The sequence below is a fragment of the Hippopotamus amphibius genome, chromosome 2, assembly GCF_030028045.1.
Source record: "Hippopotamus amphibius kiboko isolate mHipAmp2 chromosome 2, mHipAmp2.hap2, whole genome shotgun sequence".
NCBI classification, from domain to species: Eukaryota; Metazoa; Chordata; class Mammalia; order Artiodactyla; family Hippopotamidae; genus Hippopotamus; species Hippopotamus amphibius.
In genome coordinates, this window is record NC_080187.1 from 29,340,553 (window position 1) to 29,357,766 (window position 17,214).

The 17,214-nt window shown below is 35.7% G+C and overlaps 1 protein-coding gene across 1 annotated transcript; it reads right to left on the bottom strand.

Annotated features, from left to right (window-relative positions):
- Positions 1-3,937: 3,937 nt before the first annotated feature.
- LOC130845724 (olfactory receptor 13C8-like) lies at positions 3,938-4,900 on the bottom strand. Its single transcript, XM_057723364.1, has one exon. It carries the CDS (start codon positions 4,898-4,900, stop codon positions 3,938-3,940), a length of 963 nt encoding a protein of 320 aa, XP_057579347.1.
- Positions 4,901-17,214: the final 12,314 nt, after the last annotated feature.

The window sequence follows — 17,214 nt, forward strand, 5'->3', positions numbered from 1 at the left end:
ATAAGGTAGATATGGACATGAGATTCCAGTCTAAAAGTTTGGCTGAACATAGAGTCTCATAACCAGCAATGTTTTTTGCCTCCCTTGATAAACTAAAAATACACCCTAAAAATTCCCCTTCCTTAAAGTGCATCACTGAAAACCCATGACTGTAGGTTTATTCAGAAGTTTTCTGGTTGGTTAAAACACTTGGTTCCTGGTGATGACTTTTTGTTACTTTTAAGTAGAAGGGGATCACAAACTTCCCAGGAGGATGATGCTATACTGGGCTCAAGACAAAGTCAAGTTTTATCCAATCTTATTCATGGCCTTTGCCATAATCACTGAGGACTTGGTCATCATTGTCTGCTGAATTCACCTCTATATCCAGTTAACTGCTTTGAAGAAATTACAAGATTAAATCCATTTAGAATATTCAGCTTTCTTGCCCTCTAATATCTTTGGGTTAATTCTTCTGATTTAGATACAACTGGACTTCAGAATATTTTCCTTTTGACTCATAGGCAACAGAGGAAATAATATGTCTTTATAGTCAAGACTATGGTTTGAAAACTAGCTTTCCCACTTAGAAACTATATGATCTTAACTTCTATGAATCTTAATCTCTTCATCTATAAATTAAGAGTGAGCTGATATACATTTCAAGATTATTGTGAAGATTTAGTAAGAAGTAATAAGGTGTGATATATAGCACAATACTTTGCATATTGGCTTTGCATTTAAATTCTCTAGACAATTCCTTATATTTATATCTTCCTTTTTGCTTTCTTCCCTCTCTCTTCCTTATGAAGCAAATTTTCTAAACAAATTCAAGTATTTACATCTCCCTCAAAACACCGTTGTTTTTCTGTATCCAGTAAATTTTAATTGCAGTGTTTGATTATAGTTCATTTCTTAGCAAGGTTGATATTGTAAATATTTTACACAGACTAAGGAACAGCTACCAATTTATCAGAACGAGCACTAACTATAAACAACCACCACTGCTATACCAGTAGGTATAAGCTCAGGTCTGGTTTTATGAATTTTTAATTTTTTGCTTGTAATTTTTCTCTGATCTATAAGCCAAGCTGAAATTTAGCCGGCGCACATCACTATGGCCACACTGATAATTTATGGCAGGCATTCATTCTGATTTATTGGAGGACTTGCCTTAAAGATGTTAAGTGTTTTGAATACCATTGCTACTCATTAGTCATTTAGAAGTATTTTTGAGCTATCTTAGGTTATGGAGCTTTTTAATTAATTAATTACTTTTAATTTAATTGAAAGAATACAAACTGTTTAATATAATTTCATTGAAATTTGCTGATTTTTGCTCTAACCCTAAAAATGTTAGTTTCTATACCTGTCTACATGTGATTTAGGATAAAGTGTATTCTATAATGGTTGGGTTGTTAAGTTTGTTAATTGTCTTATTTAAATTAAAGACTTTCCAAAGAACGGTTATTCAAAGAGATATCTCATTCAGTATAATATTTTATAAATGAACTATATTGGCATTTTGTCATATGAACTCCCTTCATAAATTACTACCTTTTATTTTTTATGTAATATGTTTCATAATGTAGAGGAAGAGGTTTTATTAATTTTTAGCTACCATAATTTTTCTGGATTTGGTACATAAACTGAAAGAACCCCCTACTAAAGCTCCCTAAGTTTTAACCCAATAAAATACAGGTTACATGGTAGCAGAGAATTCCTCTTGGCTTTTGAGAGGAGACCAGGTCATAAGGAGGTCTTTGTTCCTATTCTGTATTGTATCACACACCTCCTAAGTGGCAGGAGAACTAGACAGAAATGGGAACTAACAACAATTTCAGTGAGAGGATAAGAACTGGCAAAAGAGAGTCAAGTTGTTCAATGAATTGAAGAGATACAGTGTTTTGAGCATTGGAGGATAAGACAAAGATAGCCCCAAATTGAGATAATCTCTGCTGTCTGAAGAGTGCAGTCATTAGAGTATTGCCAGTATGAAGAATGGAAGCCCCATTTCCACTGCAGGAATTGAATGAGATATATCAGTATAGGAAAGCACTCCTTTCTTCTAGCCCTTTGAGGAGTCAATGAGAGTTGAAATATAGAACACACATTTAAAGTAAATGACCATAACTATGTCTAAATTGTAAAAGTAAGCCCTTCATACCTTCCTTTCTTGCTAACAGGTAATTATTATTTTTTCAAGAGATTAAACAAGTTAACTCATGCTCAGCACTAAATAGTGCCTAGAATACCCTAAACGTCCAATAAACATTGGTGATTTTTTAGTAATGCTCAGTGTACTTTATTAGGTCATAAAGCTTTGAGTAGGCGCAAGATTGTCATCCTTAGGTTTTTATGAAGTAATTTTGATGATATTAAAGTATTGTCTCTCAGCTTCAAATCCACTTTTCTTTGTGAGTTAGGGTTGAGACACTGAAAATCACATTTCTTCTTTGATAGCTAGCTTTTGTTGAATTCTTCCAAAAGAGTTGCTAGAGAGAGAATGGAAGTTTGGATGAGCATCAGGGACTTGATGCTCCCTATGGCTTCCTGTTCATGTCAGCATCACTCCAGTTATGGTTCTTCACCAATACAATGGCAAATCCTAGCTGCTTCCAGTATTGGTTGCAGTTTTTATTTCTCCTTTTCTATAAGCCAAAACCAGTAGCCTACCACTGCCACCTCCTCAGACGTTTGAATCTGTCATTCAGCTTTTATGTCTAGTAAATAAATAGCCCTGCTAAGTCTTTACTTTGTCTTGAGGTATCTTTCAAAACAATAAAATATGCAATTCTCTGCTTGAGATATGTAGTGAATCACATGGGGGACATACGCAATAGATTTGGTCAGACTGTCATTTCTGTACACAACTAAAGAACAGGTACTGGGCAAGACATTTGCACTTCCTCTGCAGTTCCTTCCTTGTGCCCAAAATGTAGATTATGAAAATCTCTTTCATATGCTCTAAAATGACTTATAATGATTATCATATGACCATATGAAAAGAAAATATTGAATAGTTCACCAAATCCTGAAATACATGTATGAAGGGATAAACTTATGACTTTGAGGGAAAGAAACAAAAATATAACCCTTTTCTTTTATTGATACCAATGCATTCCTAACACCCACCTAAATTCCATACCTGACAGATAGTACGTTATTCCTACAAATTTGTTGAATTAATGCATAAATAAATGAACAGAAGAAATAACTTCAGGAAGATACACATAGTTTCCAAAATAATTTATCAAGATCATATTATCAATTCCTCATGATACTCTTCAAGGAACTGCTATTTCCCCAACTTTACAAAACAGAAAACCTGATTCCAAAAATTTAAAAATATCTGAAGTAACAATCAGGATGTCTCAGATATGACAGATATACATTTCTATGTTTATACATGATGTAGTTCATTTATTTATTAAAATATTTATTGAGCATCTATTATGTGTCATATTCTATTCTAGGTCTTTGAGATGTTGTAGGGTAATAAACAAACAAGTTCATATTCACCATGTAAGAGAGCTTTATGTGTTAATGGACACAAATAGTGACTAAATGAACAACAAGAATAAATATATGATATATGTGCTAATTCATTATGACTCTGAATAATTAACAATGTACTTATTTTAGGTTATGAAGTGCCTTTTCAAACATCTTTTGCCTTTATTATTTTCTAAAGGTTTAAGAGTGATTACATTTTCCTGGGGATTCCTAAGAGATTTTCAACATTTTGCATTTCCATAGTAGTGTTTTTTAAAACCACAAGCATGTTTAATTTCTGCAGTTAGAACAAAAACTATTAGTAACAACAACAAACAAAATATTTTTATCATATACTTTTGAATGACACTTAGTGAATTTGTTTTCACATGGCAATTTTCTCTATTTGAATTTTGTGTCTGCAGCAGCTTTGAATACTGAGTCACATAGTGTAAATCAGTACTCATATTCCATCAGAGAAGTTTTTCCTACCCAGCATGTTCTTCCAAGCAGCCTTTACATCCTTACTCCTCAGACTGTAGATGAGAGGATTGAACATAGGGGTCATCACTCCATAGAAGAGGGAGATGAGAGCCTCAACGATGTCTTGATTATTTGTACCAGTAGTGCTTTTAGACTTGGGCTTGGCGTACATGAAGAAGATGGTTCCATAGAGTATAACCACCACTGTGAGGTGGGCAGGGCAGGTGGAGAAGGCCTTATGTTTTCCTTCAGTGGAAGGGATCCTTAGACTAGCAGCAACAATAAAAATGTAAGAGATGGAAATTACTAGCAATGGAATAACTAGAACTATCAGATTTGAACCCACCATGCTGATCACATTAATTGAAATATCAGCACAGGCCAATTTTAAGAGAGCCAGAATTTCACAGACAAAATGGTTAATGACATTGTTAGCACAGAATGGTAATTGCATTGTGAGAGATGTCTGTACCACTGAGTCAACAATCCCAGCGATCCAAGATCCAGCCACCATGGGTACATAAGCACTTTTGCTCATGATGGCAGGGTATCTCAGTGGGTAGCAGATGGCCACATAGTGGTCAAGTGCCATCATGCCTAGAAGCACACACTCTGTGGCCCCCATGGCAAAAGAGAGAAACATCTGTACCATGCAGCCAGAGAAGGAAACCCTTTTCCTTACTGTCAGAAAGCTGTCAAGAATTAATGGGACAGATGAGCTGGTATAGCAAATGTCCAGGAAAGAAAGATTACAGAGGAAGAAATGCATGGGGGTGTGCAAGTGAGAATAATAGATGATTACAGAGATAAGGACTCCATTTCCCAACAGGATCATCAGGTACATCCACAGAACTAGCACAAAGAAAACTTTCTGGAGCTTTGGGTGGACAGAAAGCCCAACCAGGACAAATTCTGTCAATGTGGAATCGTTGGTCCTTCCCATACTGTGTATATCCTTTCTCAAACAGCACTCTATGGAAGATAGAACAGATATTTGTTAATACAGTGTCTGCAAGAGCTCCTCTTTTAAGAATCATATTCTTTGTTACTATAGTTCTGTATTTGGCTGCAACAACATAGCTCTGGGACAAATTTCTTACTGTAAACCGAGGTCACTAGAGTAGGAATCCTAACCTGATTTTTTCAGGGTTAAAAGAGCACATTTGATTATAGGATGTTTTAGATCTCAAACACAGAAACAGACTCACAGACATAAAGGACAGGCTTGTGGTTGCTTAGGCGGTGGGGATGTGAGAGAGAGATGGATTGGGAATTTGGAATTAGCAGATGTAAAGTATTATATGTAGGATGGATAAAGAACAAGGTCCTACTGTATAGCACAGGAAATTTTATTCAGTATCCTGTGATAAACCATAATGGAAAAGAATATTACAATAAGTATGTCTATATGTGTATAATGGAGGCACTTTGCTATACAGCAGTAATTAGCACAACACTGCAAATCATCTGTACTTCAATAAAACATTAAATTAATAAAAAGAAAAAGCAATTATTTCAAGAGAGACAGGAAATAAATTTGGTGAAGATCAATTCATAATTTTCATATAACGTATTTGAAGTTCACAAACAGGAGGTAACTTCCTAATTTTTTTTTTAATAAATTTATTTATTTATTTTATTGGCTGTGTTGGGTCTTTTTTGCTGTGCGTAGGCTTTCTTTTAGTTGCGATGAGTGGGGGCTACTCTTCGTTGTGGTGCGCGGACTCCTCATTGCCGTGGCTTCTCTTGTTGCAGAGCATGGGCTCTAGGCGCGAGGGCTTCAGTAGTTGCAGCACATGGGCTCAATAGTTGTGGCTCACGGGCTCTAAAGCGCAGGCTCAATAGTTGTGGCACACAGGCTTAGTTGCTCCGCGGCATGTGGGATCTTCCTGGAGCAGGGATCGAACTCGTGTCCTCTGCATTGGCAGGCAGACTCTTAACCACTGTGCCACCTAGGAAGCCCTAACTTACTAATTTTTAAAGGAAACTATATACCAAAAATCTATAGGAAATTACAGTTCACTAATAATTGAGACATTTTATACATTTTCATTAAAATCTGGATTAAGATAAGAAGGCCTACTCTTATAGCTACTATTTAACACAGTCTTGGTAGCCCTGGTCAAAATCATAAGACAAGAAAAAGGTAGAAGTATTGATAATAATAAAAAGAGACTAAACAATTCACAGGACCTGATGAAAAAAATTAGTAAGATTTCTGGGTGTAAGATCAATAGAAATCAGTAGTTCTCTCTATATTAGTGATAAATGATTAGCAAACATGATAAAAATAGATATAATAAAAATAACAAATTACAAAACACCTGAGTTTTATCCTAACAAAGCACGTACAAGGCCTTTACAGAAATCATTAAAGATTAAATTAAATAGCATAACAAAATATGAGTAATTCAAAAGGTATAACATGTTAAGAGATGGGATAAAAATATAAGGCTGCCATTTTTCTCCAAATTAGTCCATACATTGAATTAAATACATTCAAAATTTTAGCTGGTTTTTTTTAAGAACTTTTATGGGGATACAGTAAACAGACAATAAACTGCATATATTTAGAATGTACAATTTGATATTTTTTTTCTTATTAGTAATGTATATATGGCAATCCCAATTTCCCAATTCATTCCCCCCCAACCCTCCCCACTTTCGCCACTTGGTGTCCATATGTTTGTTCTCTACATCTGTGTCTCTATTTCTGCCTTGAAAACTGGTTGATTTGTACCATTTTTCTATATTCTGCATATTTGTGTTAATATATGATATTTGTTTTTCTCTTCCTGACTCACTTCACTCTGTATGACAGTGTCTAGGTCCACCATGTCTCTACAAATGTCCCAGCTTCATTCCTTTTTACTTAGCTGGATTTTTTTTTTTGAGGAATATGAATTCCTCTTCTAAAATTTTTATAGAGGAATAAATTTGTACAATTTGCACACAATTTTATAAAAGAAAAGTAAGGGGAAAATCCATATTTAAAACACACAACAAAGCCACACTAATAAAAACATTATGATCATGGTTCAGAACACTTAAACAGTCCAGTAGGAAAGAAAAGAGACCTCAGATATAAACATAGGTTTATATGGGGATTTGACATTATCATAAAACTATCAACCTAAAGCAATGGGGAAGTAGCTTAGTAGGTCATGTTAAGAAAATATCTTTATATATAAAAAAATAATATTTGATCCTTGGATTATCATACATGAAGTTGGAAACCATCTATATTAACAATTTACATGTGAAAAAATTATTATATTAATAAAAGACATTATAGAAAATCTTGGGAACTTATAGTAGAGGAAAAGCTTTTAAAATATAAAGGCTTAAACCAATAGCAAATTGGTCAAAGGATATGAATCAGTGATTCACCAACAAATTTTCCTAAATGGCTGATAAGTACATATACAGGTTCTAACACTTAGAAAATCTGAAAAATGCTCATTAAATGTTCAAAACTAGAAAAAAACATTATTAAACTAGCCATAAGTATTCATATTCTTTAGAAAAGTAGATAGTATCAAATGTTGGCAAACATGTGGGGAGGTAGATCTCTGATGGGAATGTACACTGATAAACTGGAAAACACTCTGGCTGCATTAAAATGGGTAGGACCCAATGATCCCAGTCCTGGGAATGTGTCTCAGATAAGTCCTTGCCCAGCATTATAAGGGGACAAGCATGAGGATGCTCATCATTGCAAGGTTTGCGGCAAAGGAGGCTGGAGGCAACCTTGATATCCATCATCAGAGGAATGGTTCTACCACATGTGAGCATGCATTATGGAACTGTTTGCAGAAGTGAGGAGCGAATGAACTAGAAGTCCATATAGCAACATAAATAGATCCCAGCAAAATTGAGAAAAGTAAGCAGTGCTGAGATTTCTAGCACAGTAAAATTTATGTACAAATTTAAATACATCTCTTACAAGGGTGCATGCATTTTTAGGGACAAATCAAAAAGATAGTTTTGGTTTGGGAAGGAAATGTTAGTGGAGTCAGTGATTATGGGAGAATATAGGTAGCTTTTTAAGGATTGAGCAAAATAATGTACAGAGGAATGGAAAATAAAATACAAAGGAGTAAGATTAAAGCCTAAGTTTAAAAGGAAACAGACAAATAAAAACACATATAAAATCATAGAGAGCAATATAAGGCAAATGCCTCTGAAGGAGCTCTAATCAGAAAGGTAGTTTAATAGAAGGGACTATCATAAATGTAAAAGAAAAGGAAACTTGAGTTCTGAAACCATAAAAACAACACATAATTGATATGAAGGAAAACATTAAGGCATTTAAAAGAAAAAGATGGGTTAAAGCTTAGGTAGACAAGACATTTTTAAAAAATAGAGTTTTTAATCTAGTTGAAGAAAAAAAATTTGGTCATAAGGTAGTTAGTTAGCAATGTAGAATGAAAGGAAATTCCTAGGGTCAATGAGAGGCAGTGCTCATCCAACAAATTTTAAGTCAAGTATAACCTCGGAGAGGTTATAGTTAATGTAGAGATCGATGAATCTGGCATTGCTATTAGCTTGATTTCACTAAATATGCTATGCATATAAGTAACCCGCTTGATTTTTGACCTAGTTTTCCCCTTCTGATGAGAAGGAGGTATCCAGACCACCTGTATAGAAGGAAAGAATGGACTGAGCAAAAGTATTAAGTGACTGCTCCTCATCAGCCCTTGTTTTCTCATTGTAAAGTATGGTACTGTGCTTCATAGCAGTATCTGTGAGCTGGTGTGAATCAAACCCTGTGAAGGAGATCCAGCCTCTTCCTGTGTTAGCAAATCAACCTTGAGGCTAAGAGAAAGTGGACCTTGGTTAAAAAGCAGCAGCAACAACAGCAAGATGCACAGTATTGCTGTATGGTGAGGTCTTTTGGTAGGAAACCAGACAGCTTCTCTTGGGGGAAGCCTCTGAATCAGTGCACATGCTTTATTCAAACTCTAAGAGTAAGTTCAATCAGACTTCAAAGAAGGGGAGATCTCGTGAGAGAGGGCTAGGGCAATATTTCATTACATCAATTGAATTTTACCTTGATGACCTGAAGAGTAATAGTTTTAGCTAATGGGCTGAGGACAAAATGCATCACTGGGGCTTCTAGACAAGAAAACAATGTATAGGGGTGCAATAGTCAGATACAGAAAGAAAAAGAGGAACAAAGATTTTCCAATTTGTGAGGTATATCAAGTGTAGTAATCAGAAATTATAATTTATTCTCCAGGCAACTGGGAATCTTTGGATTTTGACCAAAGCAGTATTAAAGATGAAAACACAGAGAAATGGCTAATTTAGAGGCTTCTTCATGGTCATGTACTTTTCTCAGTAATATTGAACAGTGACCTGTGCTTGGTGAGTTTGTAAACATTGTTTTTCAGGGCAATCATTGGCTCCTCCTCTAGCTTGTAGACAACCTGACTCAAAATTCATCCTTTTTTTGTAACTAGACAATAGCAGTTCATTTTAGGTCAAATTAGTATCCAAAACTTTTAATTCCCTTGGCAAAAACACAGTCCTCCCATTTCCTCTGGGTTCTCAGCTCAGTCCTGTGAAAACTAAAGTGAATCTAGGTTCAATCTGAAGTGAGACCAAAGCTCTGTTGCGTCCTTCACAGCTAGGTCTTAACTGATTGCTTTTGTTATTAAAGTAACCAAAGTAATAATAACTGGTTCATTCTGTCTGGGTTTTCCGTTTTTTTTTCTTACTTCCAAGAATGAGGGCACTTTAACACATACCCAGAGGAAAAGAAGAACATCTCTGGGAGCTTCCAAGGTGGAGAACCAGAATGCATCCATGTCCCAGGAGGTGGGCATGTCCTAAACTCCACTGGGACAGAAGCTTCTATGTTTGGGACCTCACCCACAAACATCATCTTTTTATCTGGCTGTTCATTCTCTGGGGCTTGGATAGTCTTTTATGGTCCCCTTTATTGCAGGGACAAGTGCCTAAGGGTCTGGATTCCTCAACCAGCAGTCAAGTCTGAGGCTCTGGGGAGGGAGCACAGAGTCCAGGACAGTAGACCACTAGAGAGTCCTCAGCCACAGGGAAGATTAACTGCAGAGAACTCTCACGGAGGCCTCTGTCAGAGTATAAGACCTGGCTTCACCTGACTTCCTGCAACTGCCAGTGTTGGATACCAAACTACAAAGAAAACAGGAACACAAGCCCACCCATCAGCACACAGACTACCTAAAGCCATATTAAGCTCACAGATACCCTAAAACACACCACCTGACATGGCCCTGCTCATCAGAGGGAAAAGACCCAGATTCATACAACAGAAAGAAGGCACCAGACCCTTCCATAAGGGAGCCTACTCAAGACACTGGACCAACACCACCACAGGGGGCAGAGGGCAGAAACAAGAGGAATTACTGCTAGGAAGCATAGGGGGAGCAGACAGCAAGTACTATCAATTAGACGAAATGAGAAAACAAAGAAACACTTTGCAGGCAAAGGAGCAGGAAAAAAACCCACAAGACCAAATAAATGAATAAATTGGCAAATTGCCTGAAAGAGAATTTAGAGTGATGATAGTGAAGATGATCCAAAATCTTGAAAACAAAATAGAGAAAATGCAAGAAACATTGAATAAAGACCTAGAAGAACCAAAGAGGAAACAAACAGTAATGAACAACACAATAACTGAAATTAAAAATACTCTAGATGGTATAAACAGCAAAATAACTGAGCCAGAAGAATAAGTGAGTTGGAAAATAGAATGGGGGAAATAACTGCCACAGAGCAGGAAAGAGAAAAAAGAATAAAAAGAATAGAAGACATTCTCAGAGACCTCAGTGACAACACTAAGCACACCAACATTCAAATCATAGGTGTCCAAGAAGGAGAAAAAAAGAAAGCGTCTGAGAAAATATTTGAAGAGGTTATAGTGGAAAACTTCCCCAACATGGGAAAGGATAGTTAATCAAGTCCAAGAAGCACAGAGAGTCCTACACAGAATAAACCCAAGGAGAAACACACTGAGATGCATATTAATCAAACTAATGAAAGTTAAACAGAAAAAAAATATTAAAAGCAGCAAGAGAACAGCAACAAATATCATATAAGGGAAAACCCATAAGGATAACATCTGATATTTCTGCAGAAATTCTGCAGGCCAGAAGGGAGTAGCAGGATATACTGAAAGTCCTGAAAGAGAAAAACCTACAGCCAAGAATACTCTATGCAACAAGAATCTCATTCAGATTCTACGGAGAAATCAAAAGCTTTACAGGCAAGCAACAGTTAAGAGAATTCAGCACCACCAAATCAACCTTATGACAATTGTGAAAGGAACTTCTCTAGGCAGGAAATACAAGAGAAGGAAAAGACCTACAATAACAAACCCTAAACAATTTAGAAATGGTAATAGGAACATAATGTTGATAATTACCTTAAGTGTAAATGGGTTAAATGTTTCAACCCAAAGACACAGAATAGCTAAATGGACATAAAAACAAGGCCCTTATACATGCTGTCTACAAGAAACACACTTCAGACCTAGGGACATGTACAGACTGAAAGTAAGGGGATGGAAACACATATTCCATGCAAATGGAAGTCAAAAGATAGCTGGGGTAGCGATACTTATATCAGACACATTAGCTTTAAAGTAAAGACTGTTACAAAGGACAATGAAGGACATTACATAATGATCAAGGGATCAATCTAAGAAGAAGATATAACAATTGTAAATATCTATGCACCCAACATAGGAGCACCTCAATACATAAGGCAAATGCTAACAGCCATAAAATGGTAAATCAACAGTAACACAATATTCTTAGGAGACATTAACACCCCATGTACACCAATGGACAGATCATCAAAACAAAAAATAAATAAGGAAACACAAGCTTTAAATGACACATTAGACCATCGCAACTTAATTGATATTTATAGGACATTCCATTCAAAAACTACAGAATACAATTTCTTCTCAAGTGCACACGGAACATTCTCCAAGATAGATCACATCTTGGGTCACAAATCAAGCCTCGGTAAACTCAAGAAAATCGAAATCATATCAAGCATCTTCTCTGACCACAATGCCATGAGACTAGGTATCAATTACAGGAAAGAAACTGTAAAAAATACAAACACATGGAGGTTAAACAATATGCTATTAATCAACCAAGAAATCACTGAAGAAATCAAAGAGGAAATTAAAAAATACCTAGAAACAAATTACAATGAAAACATGATGACCCAAAACCTATGGGACACAGGAAAATCAGTTCTAAGAGGGAAGTTTATAGCAATACAGTCCTACCTCAAGAAGAAAGAAAAATCTCAAATAAACAACCTAACCTTTACACCTAAAACAATTAGAGAAAGAAGAAGAACAACAACAATAACAACAAAAAACCCCAAAGTGAGCAGAAGGAAAGAAATCATAAAGATCAGAGCAGAAATAAATGAAATAGAAATGAAGGAAACAATAGCAAAGATCACTGAAAATAAAAGCTGATTCTTTGAGAAGATAAACAAAATTGATAAACCATTAGCCAGACTCATCAGGAAAAAAAGGGGAGAAGACACAAAACAACAGAATTAGAAATGAAAAAGGAGAAGTAACAACTGACACCACAGAAATGCAAAAGATCATGAGAGACTACTATAAGCAACTATATGCCAATAAATTGGATAACCTGGAAGAAATGGATACATTCTTAGAAAAATACAATCTTCCAAGACTGAACCAGGAAGAAATAGTAAATATGAACAGACCAATCACAAGCACTGAAATTCAGACTGTGATTAAAAATCTCCCAACAAACAACAGCCCAGAGCCAGATGGCTTCACAGGCAAATTCTGTCATAACATTTCGAGAAGAGCTAACACCTATCCTTCTCAAACTCTTCCAAAATTTATCAGAAGGAGGAGCACTCCCAAACTCATTCTATGAGGCCACCATCACCCTGATATCAAAACCAGGCAAAGATGTCACAAAAAAGAACATTTCAGGCCAATATCACTGATGAACATAGATGCAAAAATCCTCAACAAAATACTAGCTAACAGAATCCAACAGCACATTAAAAAGATCATACACCATGATGAAGTGGGGTTTATCCCAAGAATGCAAGGATTCTTCAAAATATGCAAATTAATCAATGTGATACATCATTGTATCACAAAGTGAAAGATAAAAACCATATGATAATCTCAATAGATCCAAAAAAGCTTTTGACAAAATTCAACATCCATTTTTGATAAAAACTCTCCAAAAAATAGGCATAGAAGGAAATTATCTCAACATAATAAAAGCCATATATGACAAACCAACAGCTAACATCATTCTAAATGGTGAAAAACTGAAAGCATTCCCTCTGAGAACAGGAACAAAGCAAGGGTGCCCACTGTCACCACTATTATACAACATAGTTTTGGAAGTTTTAACAACAGCAATCAAAGAAGAAAATGAAATAAAAGGAATCCAAATTGGAAAAGAAGTAAAATTGTCACTCTTTGCAGATGACATGATATTATACATAGAAAACCCTAAAGATGCTACCAGAAAACTGCTAGAGATAATCAATGAATTTAGTAAAGTAGCAGGATACAAAATCAATGCACAGAAATCTCTTGCATTCCTATACACTAACAACAAAAGAGCAGAAAGAGAAATTTAGGAAACTCTCCCATTTACCATTGCAACAAAAAGAATAAAATACATAGGAATAAACCTGCCTAAGGAGGCAAAAGACCTGTATGCAGAAAACTATAAGACAATGGTGAAAGAAATCAAAGATGATACAAACAGATGGAGGGACATACCATATTCCTGGATTGGAAGAATCAACATTGTGAAAATGACTATACTACCCAAAGCAATTTACAGATGGAATGCAATCCCTTTCCAATTACAAATGGCATTTTTCACAGAATTAGAACAAGAAATTTTATGATTTGTATGGAAATGCAAAAGACCCCGAATAGCCCAAGCAATCTTGAGAAGGAAAGATGGAGATGGAGGAATCAGGCTCCCTGACTTCAAACTATACTACAAGGCCACAGTGATCAAGACAGTATGGTACTGGCAAGAATATACAGTGGAGAAAAGACAGCCTCTTCAATAAGTGGAGCTGGGATAATTGGACAGCTACATGTCAAAGAATGAAATTAGAACATTTCCTAACACCATACACAAAAATAAACTCAAAGTGGATTAAAGACCTAAATGTAAGGCCAGATACTATAAAACTCCTAGAGGAAAACATAGGCAGAATACTCCATGACATAAATCAAAGCAAGATCCTTTTGGACTCACTTCCTAGAATCATGGAAATAAAATCAAAATAAACAAATGGTACCTAATGAAACTTAAAAGCTCTTGCACAGCAAAAGAAACCATAATCAAGACAAGAAGGCAACCCTCAGAATGGGAGAATATAGTTGCCAACGAAACAACGGACAAAGGATTAACCTTCAAAATATACAAGCAGCTCATGCAGCTCAATATCAAAAAAGCTAATAACCCAATCCACAAATGGGCAGAAGACCTAAATAGACATTTCTCCAAAGAAGACATGCAGATGGCCAACAAACACGCGAAAAGATGCTCAACATCACTAATCATTAGAGAAATGCAACTCAAAGCCACAGTGAGATAGCACCTCACACTGGTCAGAATGGCCATCATCAAAAAATCTAGAAACAAATGTTGGAGAGGATGTGGAGAAAATGGAAACCTCCTGCACTGTTGGTGGGAATGTAAATTGGTGCAGCCACTATGGAAAACAGTTTGGAGGTTCCTTAAAAAACTAAAAATAGAACTACCATATGACCCAGCAATCCCACTCCTGGGCATATACCCTGAGAAAACCATAATCCAAAAAGAAACATGTATCACAATATTCATTGCAGCACTATTTACAACAGCCAGGACATGGAAGCAACCTAAATGCCCATTAGCAGATGAATGGACAAAGAAGATGTGGCACATATATACAACGGAATATAACTCAGCCATAAGAAGGATTGAAATTGAGTTATTTTTATTGAGGTGGATGGACCTAGAGTCTGTCATACAGCATGAAGTAAGCCCTAAAGAGAAAAACAAATATCATATTCTAACTCATATGTATGGAATCAAAAAAATGGTACTGATGAACCCAGTGACAGGGCAAGAATAAAGATGCAGATGTAGAGAAGTGACTTGAGGACATGGGGTGGGGGGCAAAGGGGAAGCTGGAAGGAAGTGAAGTGAGAGAGTAGCATTGATATATACACACTACCAAATTTAAAATAGATAGCTAGTGGGAGGCTGCTGCTGACACAGGAAGATCAACTCCATGACGGGTGATGACTTAGAGAGCTGGGATAGGGAGGGTGTTAAGGTGTCGCAGAAGGGAGGGGATATGGGGATATATGTATAAATACAGCTGGCTCACTTTTTTGTACAGCAAAGACTGGCACAACAGTGTAAAGCAATTATATTCCAAAAATAAAAATTCTTTATACAAATACTTTAGTATTTGTTAAACAACTTAATGCTTTCCTTTCATATGACTTTACATTTTCATTTTAGTAACAAGGAAAGCAATTCTGAGAGAAGGTAAATTTCTTACTCAATGTTCTGTGCCTAATTGATTGTGTATAGGAAGCAAGTGTTGAATGGCTCTAAAGCTCACACTCTTTCCAAAATGCTGTATCTCAAACAGGGAAAGTGTGCTGTGTTAAACTTATTGGTTTGAATGGAAACTGGAGAGAGGCTAAACTAAATAAACTTGGAATCCAAAAAGAATGACACATATGGATATATGGAGATATATGGAGAATATGACAACCACAGATTTGATCCACTGAGCCAAGTTTCTCCTACAAATTACAACACTTAGCGCAGTGTAGGAATAGATGAAATAAGTGCTCTTTTTTTTTTCTGGAATATGTCTGTTATACAAAGTTAATAGATTAGTCCAGGCCACTAATAATCAAAACAAGAGATAAAGGACCTATCGTGCATTTTTGCTTCCTCATAATTTACTCTCTGGAATCAGAATTCACTAAGGTACTAATTATGGTGATCTTGGCTCAAGGAGCTTCCAGAAAGGATTCAGGGAAGAGATGGTTTGTGTTTAGTCGTATTTAGAGGGTTAGATATAGGAATCATATTTTTTGTCTTAATTAATTTGAATTCAGCAATTATTTTGAATATAATCATTTAGGTGATATGGTATCTCAGCTATTTTTAACAGCTTTTAAAAATATATTTTAATATGTTGGTCATAGGAACTGCTGAAGATGGTCAAATGATTGCATTACAGTTCAACACATTTGGGACAGAGAATTAATTTTTCAGCAGCTTATAGGTCCAATACTACCATTCAAATTGCTTACATGCGAAAGAAAGTAACAGATAACATACCTGTTTTGCAATAGTGTCTCTAATATCACCAATTAAACAAATCTAATGTTCTCATTCTATCTGCTGTGGGGAGGGGAGCAGAGCCAGAATAAATTTTTTTGAAGAGGCTGATGTAGCAAAGTGCACTGAATTTTATTTTAGAGTATCTAGATTTGAAACTCAAATATTTGGAACTTATTTTTTTCTCTTTTTTAAATAAGGCCAATTCCTACCTAAGATCTTTGTTATGAAAATTACCCAGCAATGGTCTAAAATATAACACGAAGATTTATGACACTAAATGATAAAAACTTGACAGATTAGAAAATAGATACATCCACTTAAAACATATAAAATTGATATCTTAACTGTAATTGGAAAAGCAATATTTACAGCAGAAGAATATGGAACATTATGTCATTTATGTACCTCTGAGTCTGAGGAATGGTTTCCTTTTCTTGATTTGAGATCTGTCTTCTTCCTTAATAGCTGCTTTGCCTTACAGCCTCAAGAAATGCTTTTCATTGTATGTAATAATTTTCAGGATAAAGAGAGGGGATATTAGTGTGCATTAGATAACAAGCAAGGTGCTGTAATTATTTTCTTCAAGTTTTGAGTTATCAGTAGTTTATTCCTCAGGTTAAATTGGTAGATAGATCTATTTAAAATATACTGATGCTCAGGTCCAGAGTTTCTAGTTCAAGAAAAAATATGTAAGGTACCACAGAGATTCTAGGGGGCTTTGTGGTTATCTAACTGTTTCTCTACATTTTGAGCCCCAGAAACATCCTCCAAAAGACCAGCCATTAGCATAGCAAGGCAATTTAAATGCTTTTTGGGGCAAGCCACGGAGGGGTCCAATATTTGCAACAAACTGAAATTAGGAATG